This window comes from Phocoena phocoena, chromosome 10 (assembly GCF_963924675.1).
Source record: "Phocoena phocoena chromosome 10, mPhoPho1.1, whole genome shotgun sequence".
NCBI classification, from domain to species: Eukaryota; Metazoa; Chordata; class Mammalia; order Artiodactyla; family Phocoenidae; genus Phocoena; species Phocoena phocoena.
In genome coordinates, this window is record NC_089228.1 from 60,874,993 (window position 1) to 60,899,096 (window position 24,104).

The 24,104-nt window shown below is 37.0% G+C and overlaps 1 protein-coding gene across 1 annotated transcript in view; it reads right to left on the bottom strand.

The window, feature by feature from the left end:
- The window catches only part of ZNF451 (zinc finger protein 451), an 84,531-nt gene that overhangs the window by 46,799 nt on the left and 13,628 nt on the right, over positions 1–24,104 (bottom strand). Inside the window, exons 4-5 of the mRNA XM_065885495.1 lie at positions 10,829–10,954; positions 277–388 (exon numbers count right to left, since the gene is read on the bottom strand). Coding sequence (XP_065741567.1) covers positions 277–388; positions 10,829–10,954 — 238 coding nt within the window. The remainder of the gene's footprint in view (positions 1–276; positions 389–10,828; positions 10,955–24,104) is intronic.

A 24,104-nucleotide genomic window follows, 5' to 3' on the forward strand; every position in this document is an offset into this window, starting at 1 on the left:
CCTCAAGTAACCTGTTACACGCCCTCCCATAGAGGATAATAACTAGGAGACATATGAATGAATAAATGATCAGCTCAAGGATTACTTATACTCAAAATACACTTTTGCCAAAGTAGGAAGACAATTGGTAAAGTAGGTCTTCTGTTAAGTATTACTGAACTAAATTTCAATACTCTATGTACTTATTAGCAACTGAATAAAACAGACACAATGTTTTAAGGCTTTAGGGAAGCTTGGTAATCTTATGTTCCACTCTGATCTCTAAAGAATACCTACCTGGCATTTTTAACCATTGGTCCACACACAGTCTCGCTGCTTCTGTATCAGAATGCCCTCGAATAAATTCCAATTCTTGCAACCCATGAGCATGTTGAAAATCTACTTTTTCCTAAAGATATTAAGAAAAAACTCAATTAACCTACGGTTACTAATTTGGTTTCCTTAAGAAAATTATTTTGTCACAACAGCGATCAGAAAATATTGATCATCCTTTATCCCTGTAACTCCACACCTAGAACTCTATCTTAAAGAGGTAAGTCAAACCAAAGGTTCATGCTCTAAGATGTTGATCCCAATGTCATCTACATTTGCACAAAGTTTGCAACAAATTAATCTCCAACAATAGGGTACCATTTAAGTAAATTATGGTGTGTACATTTCATGAAAGTCATTAGAAACACTAACAAAACTTTTTCATTGAAGCAGAAATATACTTTTGATATCAAGTGGGTCACCAAATAGTATTAAACAAATAAGGCCAAATATAAACAAAGATTATGTCAAGCTATATGTAACTCTATCTGCAGAGAGGGAAAAGGCAGAAAATAAATATGATAAACGTCAATGGCTACCTCTGGAATGGAAATATGAATGATTATTTTCATCTTTAACCTTTTATACATTTTCCTTCAAATTTTCCATATATAGTCTGAAGTATACAGAAGCCTATTAAATATTTGTTCAGTGAATAGTATAAAAGCAGACACACATTAGTACTTAAAATGTGCCAGCATAAAGCATCTATTGCATCTAGATCAAAGGCTGGCAAACGTTTTCCATATAAGACCACAGTGTAAATATTTTAGGCTTTGCAGCCCATATAGTCTCTTTTGCAACTACTCAACTCTGCTGCTGCAGCATGAAAGCAGCCAGATAATATGTAAACAAATGGGCATGGCTATGTTCCAATAAAATTTTATTTATAAAAACAGGCAGTGGGCCAGTGCCAACCACTAAACTAGATGCTTTAGACTGTTACAGTCTCTAAATCTTTCTAGTTATGTTATTGATAAAGCTATTTGCATACTCTAATCATGCTGTATTTAACGAGTAACACTTATTAACCACTTACCACGTGCCAGGCATTGTCTAAAAGCATCTTAGATCTAATTCTCACAATAACTCTATGAGATTGGTACTATTATTGTTCCCATTTTATGATGGGAAAACAGGCACATGAAGGTCAAGTAAATTGCACAAGGATAAATAACAATGCCAGGATTTAAACTCTCATTCTCCAACCTGATTCTAGAATCCATTCACTTAACCAGTACAGTAAGTCCCCTACACACGAACCTTCAAGATGAGAGCTTTCAAAGATACGAATGTGTGTTTGCATGTCCAGTCAAGTAAGTTAGTTCCCGTGTCTGGCGTACATTGTCACATGCGTGCATACTCTACAACTGGTTGTGATTTTGTGTACTTTACTGTACAGTATTGTATAGAGTACGGTAGTACAGTATCTGTATTTCAAGCCCAGGATCTCCTCCAGTCAGTAACTCTTCTTGCCTGTTCACTCGATGCCAGCCCCTGTATGCCAGCTGTTGTACTTTTCAAGGTGCTGTACTATAAGATTTTAAATGTTTTCTTTATATTTTGTGTTTGTTTGTTTCTTACATATTATTTGTGTGAAAAGTATTATAAACCTATTACAGTACAGTACTATATAGCCGACTGTGTTAGTTGGGTATGTAGGCTAACTTTGTTGGACTTACAAACAAATTGGACTTATGAACACGCTCTCAGAATAGAACTCGTTCATAAGTAGGGGACTTACTGTACAACATACTGTGTCTCAAAAAGGTTGTTAAAAAGAAATCACAAATCCACAAATGCTGCAAGAAATAGACCAGAATATTGAATGACCTACTTATCACTATAACAGGATCTTCTATCAGCAAGGGTAAGTAGGGGGACAGGGAGATTCAAGATTTTACTCTGAAAAAAATCTTCTACACAACTTTGCTCTAAGTATGGCCATAGAATACTAATTTTCCAAAGATGTTAATATGCATTATATACATTTTTTTTAATTCTCTGTAATCAAATTAAGTATAGAACCATTGGTTTCAAAACAGAGTTCAAAAGGTCCCTTCTGTGTAGGACTTCTAAAACTTTGAAGTGCTAACACACATGTGATTTTCCTTACAGTGAACACACAGTATCCCAACTTGATAAGTCACCAAATTACTTTCTTTTTTCTCAAAGTGTATCCTATAGGATCAGTGCTCTGGATAACATGCCATGGTAAACAAAATTAGTTTATCCAAAGAAAGTAATATGGCAAGCCTCTGGTAGACTATAAAGACATTTTCTTACGTACAAAATTAAACCATCTATCAGAAGAGTTCCTTACAAAAATCTTTTTTAAAAAACACCTTAAATTAAATAAATATAATTGAGATTAAATATTACTATATGCCAGCCAATAGCCTACTTATTTTAAACTACTGTCAGTAATTAAAAATAAGCAGGCTTTTTAAAAAGAAAGTTCTCTGGCATTTCTTACAATAGAATTTGAACTCCGTGGCCATACATAGTCAATGATCAAAAAACATTTGCTGGCTAAAATCACCCCCAAATTAGTCACCCTTTTCCTGTCACCCAGCTATTTCCACACACGTTAGGGGTACATCCCTTCATGCAAGTCGTCTTAAATCCTGGAATATCAACAAGCAAAGCTGGTAACTGATCAACTAGTCAAGCACAACACATTATCTCTGAAAGTGATTTATCCAGTGAAGATTTTAACAGATTTTCTTTAAAACCTTTCCATCACAAAAGATGGACAATCCACTTTAACAGTGAGACACCAACAATTCACAAAGGCCTAGAAGAGCTGGAAAACGTTTTCTACCATATTTTTAGTCACAGTTAACACCTACTAAAATTCTGCAAGAATTAGTTTTACTTTGGTTTCATTATCTTCCTTTCGGGTAGTTTTGTTTTCTTATTGTTTTCTTTCATCTAGTTTTAAAAAACAAGTTATACATAAGGAGAATCAAACAAGAAAAAAAAGTCATGAATGAATAGCAAAAAATGAGCTAAAGTATCTGTGTGAGTCAGTTTCTTTCTTAGGAAAGAATGAAATCTAGATAAATTTATTCTTTACAATTGATAAACAAGAATTTCAAAGTTTAAAAAAACTTTCTCAAATGCTAAAGTCTTTAATACAATGAATAAACATTTACATGGGTAAAAGCTGAAACTACCCTTGAGAAAAACCCTACTTGTCATAGTGATAACAGATTCTGAACTCATCTCAAATGCTTTATTACCTATGTGGTGTTAACACATCTGTAACATCTGACCTGGGAAAAGAAGTTAGCATACTGAGGAAATGGGCAGAAAAGGGGGACAACTTGCAAACCACTCCTCTCTCAAAGAGACTTTGCCCATGACCCATAAATAACACACTTAACATAGTCTGGGGAAAGGATCTTCCTTAAAATTGAATAGTGTTTTTGTTGTCATCTGTTTCTATGTATTTTTTTTATTTCTTCTTTGATTTCTTCAGTGATCTCTTGGTTATTTAGTAGTGCAATGTTTGGCCTCTATGTATTTGTGTTTTTTTACAGTTTATTTTTCTGTAATTAATTTCCAATCTCATAGCGTTGTGGTCAGAAAAGATGCTTGATACAATTTCAACTTTCTTAAATTTTCCAAGGCTTGATTTGTGACCTAAGATGTAATCTATCCTGGAGAATGTTCTGTGTGCACTTGAGAAGCAAGTGTATTCCACCACTGTCAGGTGGAATGTCCTATAAATAACAATTGAATCTATCTTGTCTACTGTGTCATTTAAAGCTTGTGTTTCCTTATTTATTTCCTGTTTGGATGATCTGTCCATTGGTGTAAGTGGGGTGTTAAAGTCCCGTACTATTATTGTGTTACTGTTGATTTCCCCTTTTATGGCTGTTAGCATTTGCCTTATGTGTTGAGGTGCTCCTATGTTGGGTACATAAATATTGATAATTGTTATATCTTCTTCTTGGACTGATCCCTTGATCATTATGTAGTGTCCTTCCTTATCTCTTGTAACAGTCTTTATTTTAAAGTCTACTTTATCTGATACGAGTATTGCTACTCCAGCTTTCTTTTGATTTCCATTTGCATGGAATATCTTTTTCCACTCCTTCACTTTCAGTCTGTATATGTTCCTAGGTCTGAAGTGGGTCTCTTGTAGACAGCATATATATGGGTCTTGTTTTTGTATACATTCAGCCAGTCTGTGTCTTTTGGTGGGAGCATTTAATCCATTTACATTCAAGGTTATTATCGATATGTATGTTCCTATTACTATTTTCTTAATTGTTTTGGGTTTGGTTTTGTGGGTCTTTTTCTTTTCTTGTGCTTCCTGCCTACAGAAGTTCCTTTGGCACTTGTTGTAAAGCTGGTTTGGTGGTGCTGAATTCTCTTCCTTTTGCTAGTCTGTAAAGCTTTTGATTTCTCTATTGGATCTGAATGATATCCTTGCTGGTAAAGTAATCTTGGTTGTAGGTCTTTTTCTTTCATCACTTCAAGTATATCCTGCCACTTCCTTCTGGCCTGCAGAGTTTCTGCTGAAAAATCAGCTGATATTCTTATGGGGATTCCTTTGTATGTTATTCTTTGCTTTTCCCTTGCTGCTTTTAATATTTTTTCTTTGAATTTAATTTTTGTTAGTTTGATTAATATGTGTCTTGGTGTGTTTCTACTAGGGTTTACCCTGTATGGGACTCTGCACTTCCTGGACTTGGGTGACTATTTCCTTTCCCATGTTTAGGGAATTTTTTCACTATAATCTCTTTGAATATTTTCTCAGACCCTTTCTTTTTCTCTTCTTCTTGTGGGACCTCTATAATCTGAATGTTGATGTGTTTAGTGTTGTCCCAGACGTCTCTCTGAGATTGCCTTCAATTCTTTTCATTCTTTTTGTTTTCTTCTGCTCCTTGGCAGTTATTTGCACCATTCTACCTTCCAGCTCACTTATTCATTCTTCTGCCTCAGTTATTCTGTTATTGATTCCTTCTATGTATTTTTCATTTCAGTTATTGTGTTTTTCATCTCTGTTTGTTTGTTCTTTAGTTCTTCTAGATCTTTGTTAAACATTTCTTGCATTTTCTCAATCCGTGCCTCCATTCTATTTCCAAGATTCCGGATAATCTTTACTATTACTATCATTACACTGAGTTCTTTTTCAGGTAGGTTGCCTATTTCCTCTTCAGTTATTTGGTCTTGCAGGTTTTTACTTGCTCTTTAATGTGTGACACATGTTTTTTATCATCTCTCTCTTTTTTTTTTTTTTTCTTTTTTTTTTTGATGGTGGGAGTGTGTTCCTGTCTTACTAGTTGTTTGGCCTGAGGCTTCCAGCACTGGAGTTTGCAGGCTGTTGGGTAGAGCTGGGTCTTCGTGCTGAGATGAGAACCTCTGGGAGACCTCACTCTGATGAATATTCCCTGGGATCTGAGGTCCTCTGTTAGCCCAGCAGTTCAGATTCAGAGGCCCAAAACCTATGGGATGCAGCAAAAGCAGTTCTACAAGGGAAATTATAGCAATTCAAGCTCACCTCAAGAAAGAAGAAAAATCTCAAACGATCTAACCCTACACCTAAAGCAACTAAAGAAAGAAGAATGAAGAAAACCCAAAATCAGTAGAAGGAAAGAAATCATGAAGATCAGAGCAGAAATAAATGAAATAGAAATGAAGAAAACAGTAGCAAAGAATAACAAAACTAAAAGTTAGTTCTTTGAGAAGATAAACAAAATTGATAAAACTTTACCCAGACTCATCAAAAAAAGAAAAAGTGGGGGGAGGACACAAATCAATAAAATTAGAAACAAAAGAGGAGAAATCACAACTGACACCGCAGAAATACAAAGGATTATAAGAGACTAGTACAAACAACTATATGCCAATAAAATGGACAACCATGAAAAATGGACAAATTCTTGGAAAGGTACAATTTTCCAAGATTGAACCAGGAAGCATTAGAAAATATAAACAGACCTATCACAAGGAATGAAATTGAAACTGTAATTAAAAATCTTCCAACAGGGCATCCCTGGTGGCGCAGTGGTTGGGAGTCCGCCTGCCGATGCAGGGGACACGGGTTTGTGCCCCGGTCTGGGAAGATCCCACATGCCGCAGAGCCGCTGGGCCCGTGAGCCATGGCCGCTGAGCCTGTGCGTCCGGGGCCTGTGCTCCGCAACAGGAGAGGCCACAGCAGTGAGAGGCCCGCGTACCGCAAAAAAAAAAATCTTCCAACAAACAAAGGTCCAGGACCAGATGGCTTCACAGGCAAATTCTATCAAATATTTAGCGAAGAGCTAACACCGATCCTTCTCAAACTCCTCCAAAAAAACCGCAGAGGAACAAACACTCCCAAATTCGTTCTACAAGGCCACCATCACCCTGATACCAAAACCAGACAAAGATGTCACAAAAAAAGAAAATTACAGACCAATATCACTGATGAACATAGATGCAAAAATCCCCAACAAAATACTATAAACAGAATCCAACAGCACACTAAAAGGATCATACACCATGATCAAGTAGGATTTATCCCAGGAATGCCAAGGATTCATCGATATATGCAAATCAATCAATGTGATACACCATATTAACAAATTAAGGAATAAAAACCATATGATCATCTCAACAGATGCAGAAAAAGCTTTTGACAAAATTCAACACCAATTTATGATAAAAACTCTCCAGAAAATGGGCATAGAGGGAACCTACCCCAACATAATAAAGGTCATATATGACAAACCCACAGCAAACATCATTCTCAATGGTGAAAAACTGAAAGCATTTCCACTAAGATCAGGAACAAGACAAGGATGTCCACTCCTGCCACTCTATTCAACATAGTTTTGGAATTCCTAGCCATGGCAATAAGAGAAGGAAAAGAAATAAAAGGAATACAAATTGGAAAAAAAGAAGTAAAACTGTCACTGTTTACAAATGACATGATACTATACATAGAAAATCCTAAAGATGCCACCAGAAAATTACTAGAACTAATCAATGAATTTGGTAAGGTTGCAGGATACAAAATTAATGCACAGAAATCTCTTGCATTACTATACGCTAACAAAAAATCAGAAAGAGAAATTAAGGAAACAATCCCATTTACCATAGCAACAAAAAGAATAAAATACCTAAGAATAAACTTACCTACGGAGGCAAAAGACCTATACTCAGAAAACTATAAAACACTGATGAAAGAAATCAAAGATGACATAAACAGATGGAGAAATATACCATGTTCTTGGATTGGAAGAATCAATATTGTGAAAATGACTATACTACCCTTAGCAATCTACAGATTCAGTGCAATCCCAACTGGATTCAGTGCAAACTACCAATGGCATTCTTCACAGAATTAGAACAAAATATTTTACAATTCGTATGGAAACACAAAAGACCCCAAATAGCCAAAGCAATCTTGAGAAAGAAAAACAGGGCTAGAGGAATCAGGCTCCCTGACTTCAGACTCTACTACAAAGCTACAGTAATCAAGACATTATGGTACTGGCAAAAAAACAGAAATACAGATCAATGGAACAGGATACAAAGCCCAGAGATAAACCCATGCACAATATGGTCACCTAATTTATGACAAAGGAGGCAAGAACAATACAATGGCGAAAAGACAGCCTCTTCAATAAGTGGGGCTGGGAAAACTGGACAGCTACATGTAAAAGAATGAAATTAGAACAATACCGAACACCATATACAAAAATAAACTCAAAATGGATTAAATACCTAAATGTAAGACCAGACACTATAAAACTCTTAGAGAAAAACATAGGAAAAACACTCTTTGACATAAACCACAGCAAGATCTTTTTTGACTCACCTCCTAGAGTAATGAAAATAAAACCAAAAATAAAAATGTGACCTAATTAAACTTAAAAGCTTCTGCACAGCAAAGGAAACCAAAAACAAGACGAAAAGACAACCCTCAGAATGGGAGAAAATATTTGCAAATGAAGCAACGGACAAAGGATTAATCTCCAAAATATATAAACAGCTCATACAGCTCAATATTAAAAAAGCAAACAACCCAATGAAAAAATGGGCAGAATACCTAAATACACATTTCACCAAAGACATACAGATGGCAAAGAGGCACATGAGGGATTAGGATAGGCAAAGAGGCTCAACATCACTAATTATTAGAGAAATGCAAATCAAAACTACAATGAGGTATCATCTCATAAGGGTCAGAACGGCCGACATCAAAAAATCTACAAACAATAAATGTTGGAGAGGGTGTGTAGAAAAGTGAACCCTTTTGCACTGTTGGTGGGAATGTAAATTTATACAGCCACTATGGAGAATAGCATGGAGGTTCTGTAAAAAAACTAAAAATAGAATTACCATATGATCCAGCAATCCCACTACTGGGCATAAAACCATAATTCAAAAAGACACAGGTACTCCAATGTTCATTGCAGCACTATTTACAATCGTCAGAACATGGAAACAACCTAAATGTCCAATGACAGATGAATGGATAAAGAAGTTGTGGTATGCATATACGATGGAATAGTACTCAGCCATAAAAAGGAACAAAATTGGGTCATTTTTAGAGATGTGGATGGACCTAGAGTCTGTCATACAGAGTGAAGTAAGCCAGAAAGAGAAAAACAAATACCGTACATTAACACATATTACGTGGAATCTAAAAATGGTACAGAGGAACCTATTTTTAGGGCAGGAATAGAGATGTAGAGAATGGACTTGTGGACACAGTGAGGGGAACAGGAGGGTGGGACGAACTGAGAGATTAGGTTTGACATAAATATACTACCATGTGTAAAATACATAGCTAGTGGGAACCTGCTGTATAGCACAGGGAGTTCCTCTTGGTGCTCTGTGATGACCTAAATGGGTGGGTGGGAGGGAGGTCCGAGAGGGAGGGGAAACAGGTATACACATAGCTGATTCACTTCATCGTACAGCAGAAATTAACACATTGTAAAGCAATTCTGCTCAAAAAAAAAAAAAAGATTTGATCATAACGAAACTAACACTGTAAATCAACTACACTCCAGTAAAAATAAAAAAAAAAAAAATTGAATAGTGTCTCTACCAGGAAAGAAAGAATCCGTTTTTTTAAAAAGTATCACTAATTTAGGCTTCCCTGGTGGTGCAGTGGTTAAGAATCCACCTGCCAATGCAGGGGACACAGGTTCAAGCCCTGGTCCAGGAGGATCCCACATGCCGCGGAGCAACTAAGCCCGTGCTCCACAACTACTGAGCCTGCGCTCTACAGCCCGCAAGCCACAACTACTGAGCCCGTGTGCCACAACTACTGAAGCCTGTGTGCCTAGAACCTGTGTTCCGCAACAAGAGAAGCCACCGCAATGAGAAGCTCACGCACCGCAACGAAAGAGTAGACCCCACTCACCACAAGTAGAGAAAGCCCGTGTGCAGCAACGAAGACCCAAAGCAACCAAAAATAAAATAAATTTATAGAAAAAAAACAGTATCACTAATGTATTAAGCATTTTAAACATACAATTAGAATACTATGCTCTAATTTAACTGGTATTACATTATAAAGTTAAAGTCCCCAAACAAAGCTACTTCTAAATTTAAAGAAGACTAATGTATTCTACATTAGATTAGGAGATACTAAAATAGAGGCAACAGAAATATATAAATCCCTTTATAATAAGCAATGGAACAAGGAATCAAAAACATACAAGGTAAAATTATGCCATGATTTCTATTTCCATTTTTAAACTCCCAGTAGGATTTTTTTTTTACCCAACTTGCCAACATTCTACTCCTAACAGACATTTGGCAATATTGGGGAAGTTCTTTAAGGTAATTTCATTTGGTGCCTTCTAAAGCAAGTCAAGGGACTTCCCTGGCGGTCCAGTGGTTTGACTTCGCCTTCCAATGCAGGGGGTGCGGGTTCAATCCCTGATTGAGGAGCTAAGATCCTACATGCCTCGCGGCCAAAAAACCAAAACATAAAACAGAAGAAATATTATCACAAATTCAGTAAAGACTTTAAAAATGGTCCACATCAAAAAAAAATCTTAAAAAAAATAAAGCAAGTCAAGGTTTTAAAACGTTTATATCATGCAAGAGTCTAAATTAGGCTTCAGTTTCCACGTAGTAGCTCTTCTACCACACTAATTCAATAATCTGAAGGGAGAGGCTGAAGTGAAAGTGGTCTGGCTGTACTTGGTAAAAAATAACCTTTCAACAGCTTCTATCTACAGAAGCCCTGATAAACTGTGATAAAGTAACTAGAAACCCTTAACTGCTCACCAGCTTAAGGAATCCCATGATTTTTAATTCCCAAAAATAAAGTCCACTTAATTCTATTTTTTCTTTTTTGTCTGTATACATATATGAGCAGAATCCAACAAAAACAAATGTAAAAGGCCGTCATGAATTACTACTAACTCAGTGAGCTATGTAGACTTCATGCTGAACTTGGATCCAATTATACATTTTTGATTATACAAGCACCTCTTTAACTTTCTTATAAACAACTCTATAATCTGGTAAAATATCACTTAAAACAGCCACATACCCTGAATGCTCTATTCTTCTCTTCTTTCTGCTGTTTCTCGACTTCAACATGGCGGGCTAGACGAGCCAGAGTCAAGGCGACTTTATCCTTCTGATGGTCAATATGGTCTTTATGCTTAACGTTATCCTATAATTGAAAAAACAAGTTTCATTCCTTCTAGTTAACAAAATTAGCTTTGGAATGACATATATCCACTTACCAAAGAGTTACTGTACTAAAGAAGTATGGACACCAAAGGGGGAAAGAGGCTGGGGGGGTGTGATGAATTGGGAGATTGGGACTGACATATATACACTAATATGTATAAAATGGATAACTAATAAGAACCTGCTGTATAAAAAAATAAATAAAATAAAATTCAAAAAAAAGAACTATTTACTTTTTTAATTTAATTTTTATTTTATATTGGAGTATAATTGATTTACAATGTTGTGTTAGTTTCAGGTGTACAACAAAGTGGTTCATTTATATTGATACATATATCCATTCTTTTTCAGATTTTCCCCCACAGGTTATTACAGAATATTGAGTACAGTTCCCTGTGCTATACAGTGGGTCCTTGTTGATTAAGGAACTAATTACTTTTATCATTATCAAATTTCTAAGAACCTGTCTTGTTTGTTTTATATTTTAAAATTGTGGTATTTTGTAGGACAGCCAGTCACCCACCAGCATCTTTGTTTTTCAAAAAGTTACATAACCTATTAATCATCCTTATTTACTTTATGATCATCTGGATATTGAAAAGTTTGGCATTGCTTTGCTCTGAGCCCATAAGGTAATGCCAAGCCATTGGTCCACCACCTAAAAGTCTAATAGCACCAACCCCCTTGGTTCTGGCTTTTCAGCAATTCCTAGACAGTATTTATGTAAGAAAAATTATTGATTAAAAAGAATAGCTCTTAACTTCTGTTTTCTGGCTCAACATGTAGAGAATGAGCTTAGAAGTCACCACTCCATCCTAACAAGTAAAAAGCTTGAAACAAACTAAAATTAACAGCCTCTCTTAGATCCACCATAGAAGTGAGGTCACAGTGTAAGTGACTGATGCAAAAATGGGAGAGACAGGGGCAGATACAGAGAATCACAACTGAATGGAGCAGAAACCCAGGGTGGAAACCTCAGCAGGACCAGTGCTGGGGAGGAAAACCTGAACTGTAACTGACCAAGTGCTGGAAGCTCAGTGTTGTCAAGTATTAACAAGACTTAAACTCCAGGGGGACCCAGTCAAGGAGAGGGACCTTACTCTTTTTGTGAGTTTACCTTCAGAAGCTCTACCAGGTTCTCACAGTGACGACTGGAGAAAAATCCCACCTTGTTTCCAGCAGGAGGGAGAAGAAAAGTAAGCATTTCAAAATATGTCAGAGCGTTCTGTCCTTAACGATGCCTGGTCTCAAGAGAAACTACTTCAAGAGAGCCTGACCGACCCGGGAGACGGGAAATAGGCCATTTCAGGCCACTGCAGCCACCCTCCCAGGTGAGGGGAAGGCCTGAGAAGCACCACTGGGTTCCCAGTCCAGGCGCACAGGCTCTCCAAGGCTGAGACCAGGCACACAGAGCACCACCACTCCCCTAGCCTTACCACTCATCACTAAAGGCCTGTTTACCAAAGTTCCCTTGACCCACGACAGCATGCCCAACTTTCAATAAGAAAATTACAAGGATACCAAAGGGCAAAAAACACAGTTTGAAGAGTCAGAGCGAGCAAAGAATGGTAGACCTGGCAAAGATGTTGGAATTATCAGACCAGGAATTTAAAACGACCATGACCACTATGCTGAGGGCTCTGATGGAAAAAATAGACAACCTGTAAGAACAGATGTGTAATGTAAGAGAGACGGAAATCCTAAGAGAGAACCAGAAAGAAATCAGAGATCAAAAACACCACAACAGAAATGAACAGTGCCTTTCATGGCTCACCAGCAGACTGCACACCACCAAGGAAAGAATCTGTGTGCCTGAGAATATGTCAACAGGAACTTCCAAAACTGGAAGACAAAGAGAAAAAAGACTGAAAAAAAAAAAAAAAACCCCAGAATATCCAAAAACTGTTACAAAAGATGTATGCATAATGGGAATACCAGGGGAAGAAAGAGAGAAAGGAACAGAGGAACTATTTGACGCAATAACGACCAATAATTTCCCCAAATTAATGTCAGACACCAAACCACAAATCAAGGAAGAAATAAAACCCTCTTTCTTTGCAGAAGAAATGCTCTTCCTAAGAAAAACAACATGCAAATAAACCACACAGTAGTTAGGAGTGAAGTAACCTGTGTTATGAGATATTTATAACAGCTTTATTCATAAACTTTATTTGTAACAGCTTTATTCATAAGCAACAAAGCACCTTTAGTAGGTTAATGGATAAACTGTATACATCCAGATGATGGAATATTATTCAGTGCTAAAAAGAAATGAGCTACCAAGCCATGAAAAGACATGGAGGAATACCTAAATACATATTACTAGATGAAAGTAGACAATCTGAAAAGGTTATTTACTGTATGGTTCCAACTATATGGCATCCTGGAAAAGGCAAAATTATGGTGACAGTAAAAAAAGATCAGTGGTTGTCAGGGGTTAGGGGAGAGGGAGGGATGAATTGGCAGGGTACAAAGGATTTTTAGGGTAGGAAATCTATTCTATACGACACTATAAAGGTAGATACCTTATTACATTTGTCCAAACCCATAGAATGTACAGCACCAAGAGTGAACCCGAATGCAAACTACAGACTTTGGGTAATAACGTGTCACCACAGGCTCACTGATTATTCCAAATGTACTACTATGTTGGGGGAAGTTGATAATAGGGGAAGCTTTATTGAGGGGTGAGGAGGTATATGGGAGATCTCTTCCTCTTTTTTTTTTTTGCTGTGAACCTAAAACTTTTCTAAAACATAAACTCTATTAAAAATGTTTTTCTAGGGCTTCCCTGGTGGCACAGTGGTTGAGAATCTGCCTGCCAATGCAGGGGACACAGGTTCAAGCCCTGGTCTGGGAAGATCCCACATGCCACGGAGCAACTGGGCCCGTGAGGCACAATTACTGAGTCTGCGCGTCTGGAGCCTGTGCTCCGCAACAAGAGAGGCCGCGATAGTGAGAGGCCCGCGCAGCGTGATGAAGAGCAGCCCCCGCTTGCCACAACTAGAGAAAGCCCTCGCACAGAAACGAAGACCCAACATAGCCATAAATAAATAAATAAATAAATAAATAAATAAATTTAAATCATATGGGCTTCTATTAAAAAAAAAAAAATTAAAAAAAAAAAAAAACTAGGGACTTCCCTGGTGGTCTAGTGGGAAAGACTCCACGCTTTCAACGCAGGGGGCCAGGGTTTGATCCCTGGTCAGGGAACTAGATCCCGCGTGCAGCAACTAACAGTCTGCATGCCATAACGAAGATCCCGCATGTCACAACTAAGACCTGGCACAGCATGCATACATAAATAAATAAATAAATATTAAATAAATATAAATAAATTTTTTTAAATGTTATTCTACCAGAAAGATTGTGTTACTAAAATATCCCTTTTTAGGCAAATCAATCATATATGTACAACCCAAATTTTATCTAAATTGGGATATAGTTGCATCAACCAAATCAAACAGCAGGTGTGATTTTCCAAGTACACAGAAGTTCCACTGAAGTGAGCATATGTAACAAGGCCGAGGTGGTATTTTTAGTACAAGGCTACATCATTGCAGTAAAGAATGTTCACAGGATCACTTTGGGTAGTAGTCCCAAACTAACTTTCTGACCACTTGGCCAGCCTATACCACTGCACCAGGTAGTAGGTGGCATCTTACCAACTTCAAAATGTCCTTTTACAAGTCACAGGACAATGCAGCTTACTAAAAATGATAGTCATAAAAATGTATTTATCTGAGCTCTGATCCTGAGATAACGTTATCTCTGTCTTAAAAGCAAATGAAATTTACTCTTTGGGAAGATAAAAAATTAATCTCTTTAAAATGTGGGTACTACCTTGAGAAGAAAATGTAGCGGAGCACAGGCTCCGGATGCGCAGGCTCAGCGGCCATGGCTCACGGGCCTAGCCGCTCCACGGCATGTGGGATCTTCCCAGACCGGGGCACGAACCCACGTCCCCTGCATCGGCAGGTGGACTCTCAACCACTGCGCCACCAGGGAAGCCCTAAAAGAATTTTTAATTTAAGGAAGTTAACAGTACTTAAACATGGACCTAGAGTGTGTTAGTTTTCCTGACAGAGATGACATTTTATTTAAGTTTTAAACGCTAGCAAAAGTCATGCTTGGAAGGCCAGGTAAACCAAGGTCATGTTAACACATGAGGTAGACAAGGTGCAAATTAGGATTTACTGACAAAATATGTTGTTGTGTCACAACAATGTGAATATTCTGGAGACAGGAAGAAGGCCATGTTTTGGGTTAATTAAGGTTAATTAAGGTAATCCTAATCCAGGAAGAGATACCTTGAATTGATGGTTCCACTATCATTTTACGTTTTCCCGAACCACGACAAAATAACCATTCTGAATTACTTCCCAAGTTATACTCATTCAGGAAAACTGTACATAACATTTATTCTTCTTAAGCTTTACATTAAAGCACAAGTAATGATCCTCTAATTTACACTGTAAATTATAAACTCTGGATGCAAAGCTAAATGAAAACTAATGCCAGAAATACAGCAATTATATATCCTACAGGAAAAATTTTTAGTAATCCACTAGTCAAAATATAAGTATACTCCTAAAACTTTACCCCCTTCAAGCTATATACATATGCTAGGAAGATAAATTATTTAGCTCTTTAATCAATTTAAACTTTTGTTTGGATCTCTTCAACTTCATTCTAAAATTAATCTCTAGCCCTAGAACTTTACCTTTTAAAGGTCAAGTAAGTATAACCTGTTGGTATTATTGTTAAAATTATTTTTCTTATATTTAGCTATCAGTAGCCTGTTGTCTTTTATTTAACTATATGGTTATGTCAAAACAGGATTACTGCTCATCTGTTTATTAACTTTCATGACTTTGAAGGGCTCAAAAGACCTTATGGCCCTGATGCTTTCTGAAAACAAAAGGCATTCAGAATTGTGTTTGATGTCCTTCTCCTTCCCCTCTAAGGTGGGTTAGTTTCCAGGAAAAAAAAGAAAAAAAAGAACTCTGGCTACCTACACTGAAAGCAGAAAAGCAGATCTGAGAGACAATCTATTGCAAGTAGATGAAAAGAAATGGTAGCTAGAGAAAGGAAGAACTTCAGCTTTGAAATGTTTGCCATTTAAAAATGACAAAATGGAAGTACTTTAAACAAGAATGTGTTAAAGAGGAAAGAAATTAAGCATGTGCAGCAGGGTGATATTCATTTGATATTTTTCCATCACAAACTTGGGTTGGGGATCAAGGTTGCTGGTTAAAGCCAGGCATGAGTAATAGGTTATCTATGAACACTCACTCTCTCCAGAAAGCCAAGTCCCTGGGATTTCCATTGTTAGTGATCCAAAATGAGGGCTGGCCTCAGATCTCACTGAATTACATTCTTCTGTGGTTCTGGAAGAACATATCGGCATTGGAAAAACAGAGGGATCATTGATATTAAAATGCATGTTAGCGATTTAACCCATTAGGTCACAGAAGGCCTTATTTTGCACAGAAGTTAACTGGTAATTCAAAGAATCAATATGTTCAGAAATAAGTTTTAACTGATCAGAACACGGGGGAAAAACTTACTGCAGGCCACCTTGTTACTGACCCAACTGCAGAACCAAAGCTACAGAACTGTCAGAATACGGGCAGAAAGTGAACTGATTTCAGGCTACATGAAAATGTCTTAAATGTTTCCTGTAGAACTAAGATGAAAAGGGGCCAATATATCTTTCAGTTTGCGAATTTCCACCATTCCGTTAGTGCCACAATGCTGAATTGTAATTTAATGTGAAATCACAAAATTCCAGGATTCTTCTTAGGCTATATTTGCCAATCTCCCCCAAAGCCTATAGTCTAAAGAAGCTTTTAGGCCCTTGGAGTTTTTCTAAGGGAGGTCAGGCTTTCAGACATGTAACTTCTCAAACTAGAAATGGAACTGGCTCCCAATGGTAAGAATAATGGGCTCTCAGTTTCATTTAGAATGTTAGCAGCTACAGATCTTCAGTCATCCTTCTTGAAGCACTTGTTGTGATTACCCTGGATTAACTTCTATATTAAATACTACTAAAGAGTAATATTAAAGAGTCCACAATGATAGCAAATGACCAGCAAGAAAGTGTATCCACTCAGTTATCTGGGGGGAGAAGCATAGGAAAGGAAAGTCCTAAGACATATATTGGGGAGGGGAGAGTCTCTATTTGCCTCTCTCTCTCTCTCTCTCTCTCTCTCTCTCTCTCCCCCTCCCCATATATATATAATATATATATAAATTATTTTGGCCATGCCACATGGCATGCAGGATCTTAGTTCCCTGACCAGGGATCAAACCCGCACCCCCTGCAGTGGTAGCGTGGAGTCTTAACCACTGGACTACCAGGGAAGTCCCTATTTGCCAATATTTTAGATCACTTCTCTGAGTCAGTTTTTCTTCCATACCCACCCCCTCCCATTGGGGAAGTCTGTGGGGTCCTAACAATTAAGGAGAAAGCTGTAAAGCCAGAAAAGTTTAAAGAGCAGATTCTAGTTCAGTCCCTATGAAATTTTTTTTAACTAAAATGATGGTTTTAAAAAATGGGAAGCAGAGGTATGATTCCAATGACATAGTCCAATATACCAAAATCCGTGGGTGATCAGGAGTTGGAAGGTTACAAAATGAGGGCCACACTGGGTACAGGAAGGAAAGCTGTTCCAGAACCTCAGAAGCCAGGTTAATATGGCCTTTCCCTGCAACCCTGTCTATGCTCACCCCTGGACACTACGAAATTCTTATATACAAAGCAAATTTGGGTTGTGTCCTAGAAATGACAGCAGATTAAGGATACTGGTTATATCTGAGTGCACATATCCATGAAAGCTAAGCATATTTAGGAGAAAATAAGCAAGAATTCTTCTGTTTTAGAGGACAATGTTTATCTTTTAATGGAGCTTGGCAGTCACAGCAAAAATTCCAAGTCCAGAAATAGATAACTTGGGCGGGAAGGGAAGACGGCTTTCTTCTGATATCTAATCTGTAATAGTGGGATTCAGTGGGTCTCTATAATTGGGGAGGGGACAGGGGAGGAAGGAAAGCCTGATATAGAATTCCCTTATTTTGTCAAGTAAGGGTATTTTTAAAAATACTAATATCAATGGTCAGCATTGTGACTTTTCATTTCATAAGAATGAAGACACAAACTTGAGCTAATACTTCAAAATTTCCCTCAGTAGTCTCATTATTGAATAAACTTAACCTTGTGAAAACTAGTTGCACTGTCCTCATTTTTCTCTTTTTGCTACAAATAACCACTTCAAACTTGAAATCAGTTCAAGTGAACGTGAAACCGGTTCTGGCCACGGACTCACAATCTTGCTCATAAAAGGTCATCAGGAATAACGTCCAATGAAAATTCTACTATTTAGGCAAAAATTTTACCAAAGCAATTAATACTTTCATATACTAATCAAGTTTAATGAGCTAACAAAGATTTCCAGGAAACTATTAAAATTTCTAACATTGCTATGGAACTGTGACCTGCTATGTGAACCATAAAATAAATGCATACCAAATCTTTAAATAAGCAAATTAATGACACAGCACAAAATTCCACTTGTCAATGAAGCTATAACGTATATATTTCAATGTCTTTTTTCCACATCATTTGTATTTGTTTTTAAGTGAAAATGATCCCATTTTTTGTAAAAATATTTAGAAGAAACCAAATCTAGAAGGCTATAAATCAAAATGTTAACAGTAGTTATTTCTGTCTAGAGGGTTTCTTTTTCCTTTTTAAATCTCTATTTTCTAATATTTCTGCATTAGAATATGCTATAAAATTGTTAAGAAAAATTTAATTACTAATGAACAAGACCGTATAAAGACAAAACGTCTCGAGGATCTCAATCTTTTGTTTGGAAATGTAATGAATTTGGCTTAAACCACTACTTTTTGCCTTTTAAAAATATAAATTTAACATGTATCCTTCATAAACGCAAATGGAAATTTTGTCTCTAAAAGGAACATAATGTTGTATATAACTTTTTCCCTCCAGGTTTCTTTCTGTATCTAGAAGTGCAATGACTGGATTACATTATTGCCCAAACATAACAGAAACAGGTATTAATCAAGAATTAGGGCAAGCCATTTTCAGTTCAACAGGCTGAACAGAATTCCTGAAACAACTGCTTTACTTCATACAAACTCCAGTTTCAAAGCCTGCTTCTCATTGCCCATCCCTTCAAAGCTTGGGTCTCTAGTTTGGTCTTATATGAGGTTTACACTCCCAGAATAAGTTCTGTTTACCAGAATCTCCTTGTACCCAACTTATAACTGAAACCACACCCCAAATAACATTTTGAAAAGCAACAATTTTTCTCAAGAATTTTATATTCAAATACAGATAGAACATAAGAGATAAACCAGCAAAGCTGTACAATATTTATTTACCATCCCCAGCAGCAAAGCTTTAAAACCAGGAAACAACCCTTTTGTACAAAGCAATCTCCTTCCCACCCCCAAACTGGTTAGTGTTTACAAATGCAAAGTACATGGAACATATGCCTTATAGGAACAAATTTTAAAACATACATATAGATATACACCATTCTGTAAAGTACTACTCAGTGAAGAAGGCTTGTACCACCAAACCTCTTCAATAAGATTCTTCCTACAATGTCTTTTGGGTTAATAACCAATATCTATATTTGTAAAACTCCCCTCCTAGGCAGAATGATTTTGATTCTCTTTAGACACAGGACCTCCCCAACCCCCAAAAAAACAACCTTGGAACTTAGGAGAATTTTTAAGTATCTCCTACTATGAAGCTGTGACAAAACAAAAGAGAGTTACAATGTTTCAACCCTTAGTGCCACTGCTCTACCTCTGGCACAGTAAGAAAAGAAAGAATTGTGGAGAGAGATAAGAAAAGGTGAAAGCAGCAACCAGAGCAAGGAAAGAAACTCAAAGCAGAGAAAAAACAAAAAGGAAGTTGACAAAAAGTGCTCTAGGTGCTGCTGGAGATGCCACTGGCACAAGGTTCACAGGCCCTGTGCAACACATCTCCAATCTCCTAAAAAGCAACATTTTTTAAAGAAATACCTTCATTTTCTCCAAGTCCACACTCAAATTATCGGTAAGCCAATGCACAGGGAAACAAGCCGCACTGAGCTGCAGTGAGGAACATGGCCCACAGGTGGTCCTGCAGTGTGCACCTGCCCACCATGATGGAATGCCCCTCCCTCTTCAGCAGCAGCATCCTGTTCATCACCAAATCTGTTCTCCCACAGGGCCCCAGTTTGTTGTCACTGCTGGAGCCGTCCCTGGGGCTAGAGGTGCACTGATGGAGAGCTTTCCTTTGGCTCAGTTCAAGGAAAAAAAGGAACTGCCTAGATGTCCATAGTGGACAAAGAAACTTCTAGACAGACTACTTCTATGACCTTACAAGTAATGGCTACGTATCTTAGTACACTTGGAATAGGTAGGAACCAATACATTCTCATGTACATTTATCCTTTCTTCAACCTGATCTCCTCCAATTGCGCCCATAGCGGCTGTTCCTTACAATTCTGAAAAAACAGATACACAATGTTCCCCACACTCATGCACACACTGATTCCTTCACCTGAATGTCTGGCTCCTGTTTCTCCACTAGCCCAATCCCGTTCCAACCCCGTTCCAAACCACAGCTCAAGCATCTGGTAAGAAAAGTTTTCCTGGACCATTTCAGATGGCCCTCTCTTTTGTTCCAACCTCATCATAGGCATTCCTCTAAATAGAACAATTACACTGTGTTGGTATTTCTTTCTCAAGAGAATATACCATCTCTTATTAACTCCCAGTATCCACAGACCTTCCTCAGGGCCTGCTTGCACATAGCAGGTACTGATTGCTTCCATCAGAGACACAAAATGACAAAATACCATCCATCAAAAATTGTATACACATACCTATACATTCTAGCTCTTCATTCTACATTTTTAATTTTTTTCTTATTGTTTATTATGAGCATTTCTTAGCTTGCACTTAAGAGACTATTTTATTTTAAATACATCTTTCAATGACTTAATCCATTGTTGGGCTTGTATTATATGTAGCTTAATGGTTCAGCCTTAAAAAAAACTGTAAACAAGGGGAACATGACGTGATGACATGAAATGAACTATTATATACTATTAAATACATCCTAAGGTATATCTGTATTTATATCCAATACCATCCCACAGTTATGAGAAATCTACAAATGTGGGTAGAAACAGCATAACCACTATAGAAAGGGAATTTGTATCAGGCTTTGAAGTTCCAGGCATTATTACCTCATTTGAGAGTAGGAAAACTTAGTCTCAGAGAATAAGTGACTTGCTAATACTCAGATTAAGATCTTTGGAATTCAAATACCATGTGCTTAGCATTCCGCCTTCCTTTCATTAAGCCAGTATCCTCAAGACATCAGTTAAAAAAAAATTTAAGTGTATATCTGAAACAAAGAGCGTATAACAAACAAAAGAGGTACAACAAAGAAAAACACAAGCATCAAGAACTATGATTGAAATGATCAGTGCTGAAAATGAATGGGACACAAATAAGAAATCCATGAAACAGAAGCCAACGACAACGTATCCAGAAATCATCTCAGTCCAGCACAGTGAAAACTCAATGTGAGAATGAAGGTTAGGGTTTCTGATTGGACAAATGAAATAACCAGGAATTAGTTAATAAAGACATCAAGTAATAAGGGATAAGAGTACGGCCATAAACACAAAATCCAGGGAAGGGTAGTTATTTGACAAATTACCTTCTCAGAGAGGTTAAGATTTGAGTGGCGTCTTGAAAGACAAAAGAAGGCCACTGAGTACACAATGAATTGAAACTTGGAGGAACAGTGTATAGTCAAAGCTCACCACTTGAGCAAATTGTTTAATATAAGTTCCATTTCCTTATCTGCAAAATAAGAGTGCATTTCTGCCTCAAGAGTCCCTTGCAACCAACAGACAGCCTGGTACATATATGTTCTATCAATAGAGGCTCTCTCCTCTAATCCTTCCCAGGTAGGAAGATGCCAATTAGACTCAATACTATCAAAGAGCTTCCAACATCTGTCAAAATATATTTCTGTCAAAAGCAAAAGAAAACAGGAGCTGTCATAAACCATTAGGCAAAGACCAACACGCATTCAAACCTGTGTTAAGAATCTAAATGAAACTAATTACAATTATTCTCCCTAAGGCAGAAAGGAATGGGCTGCACACCTAAAAGCAGAAAGCTTAATGTAATTAAATGTTTTTTAAAATGGAACTGAAAATTTTAAACTATGTTTAGTGACTTGGAAAATGTCTTTTACCCCTATCATCCACATCACTGTTGCCTCACTAAATAAAAGCGGTAGACAGAAGGACCACAAACATAGTTATTTTAGCACATCACTACAGTGTAAGTCAAGGCAGTGTGAAACACAGCCATAACATAAAACCAGGGGTTAACAAGAGGTCTAACTGTAGCCCTTAAAATTGAATGCTGTGATAGAGCCACTTTTATGGGTAATGAAAGAAAACAGAAAGCACAGGATAGCTCATGGGGAAAAAAAAAGCATATGAAAGTTAGTCTTACAAAGGGACTACTAACAGAAACCACAAGATAACACTTGAACCATTTAAGGTCAAAGAATTTCTTTTAATATTACCAGATATAAAGGATCTGCTTTCACTTCTACCAAGGAATACACTACTCAGGAATATTAGGAAACGCAATACAACTTGAGAGATCTCCAAAGTCCTAAAAGAAACTACAGACAACCTGAGAACTCTTACTGAATTGACAAGGCATCAGAAAATCCAATAGACCATTTGATATAGACAGTTACCTCAACAAAACCAGTAAAGTTTTTATGACCTAGGAAAAAACCTGATTAATGTTAAAGATACAGTGTATGTCAGGGCTGTACTATAAATTCATGATGATGAACTTAAAATTTTTATTAGAGAGAAAAAATGCAATTGACCACAAACTACATGTAATAATACATTTGCACAAAGACTATACAGAAATGAGAAAATACAACCACCAGTAAACAAGAAGGCATTAAAAACTGATGAAAGTTCAATAGCCAAATAGTGTGAGACTGGACTGGCTATTTTTTTTTAAAAAGGAAAATTTTAAGAGAAAACTAGAAAATCTCTTACAATAATGCTGAAGGCATTGTATTTAAACATAGAAAGCCACATCAAAATCCTGGCTAGTATAGACTGGTAGAATAAAAAATATAATCTCCATCAAAGAGATTAAGGAAGATCAGACATCCTTTTAGAAAGGGGTTTTACATAAAGGGGAAGAAAAGACCCAATACAAAGAATGAAATAACTGATATGCTAACATCAAAAGGACATGGTTGGCCTGTGATCACTTCCAGATACATCCACGGGAAGCAAACCTAATTTTGAGTAGTATCTCAATGGTACCAAACACTACTATAAAAAGGTTTCATTCTTATAAAGTCAAGCAAATGAAAAGACAAAGTAGTACAAAGATATCATCCCACTAATCAATACAAGAAAAAAAGATTTAATAAAACAATATTCTCATCATTCATCCAGGAAGAGACATTCCATAACATATTTTAATGGCTTACAAAACTTGTTGTATCAGGATAAATAACTGAAAGATTTGCATTCAATACAGTGATCATCATCAGCTTACTGACGACTTCCACCTGTTTATTTTCTTAAGTGAAAAATGAAGACCTGATTGGGGTAAACACTAATGAAAAACTATATAGAATAGGTCCAGCCAACTAAATGACAAGAAGGAGATGCATACAGCTCTGACAGTCAATTACTGGACTAGCCACTAAGTAAGAATGGTAAATTTCAAAAGACAATGGAACCTGTGCAAGTCTGGGCAAAACATGCCTCACATTAAAAAAAAATTTTTTTAAGTTTTCAGTTTTTGCAGTCTTTATTTCTACAAAGATCTAATCCATAATTTCTAACCTTTACCAGAATCCCAATAATGTATGTCCTCAAGAATACTGAATGTGGCATTTAACTCTGTTCATCCATGTCATTTAACTCTGTATCCAAGTTTACAGCTAGAAGGGATTCTGGATTGCGTCGATTCCAACCTCCTTGTTCACGGTACCTGAGAGGTTATCCTGGATGGAGCAGGCCCTTAAGGAC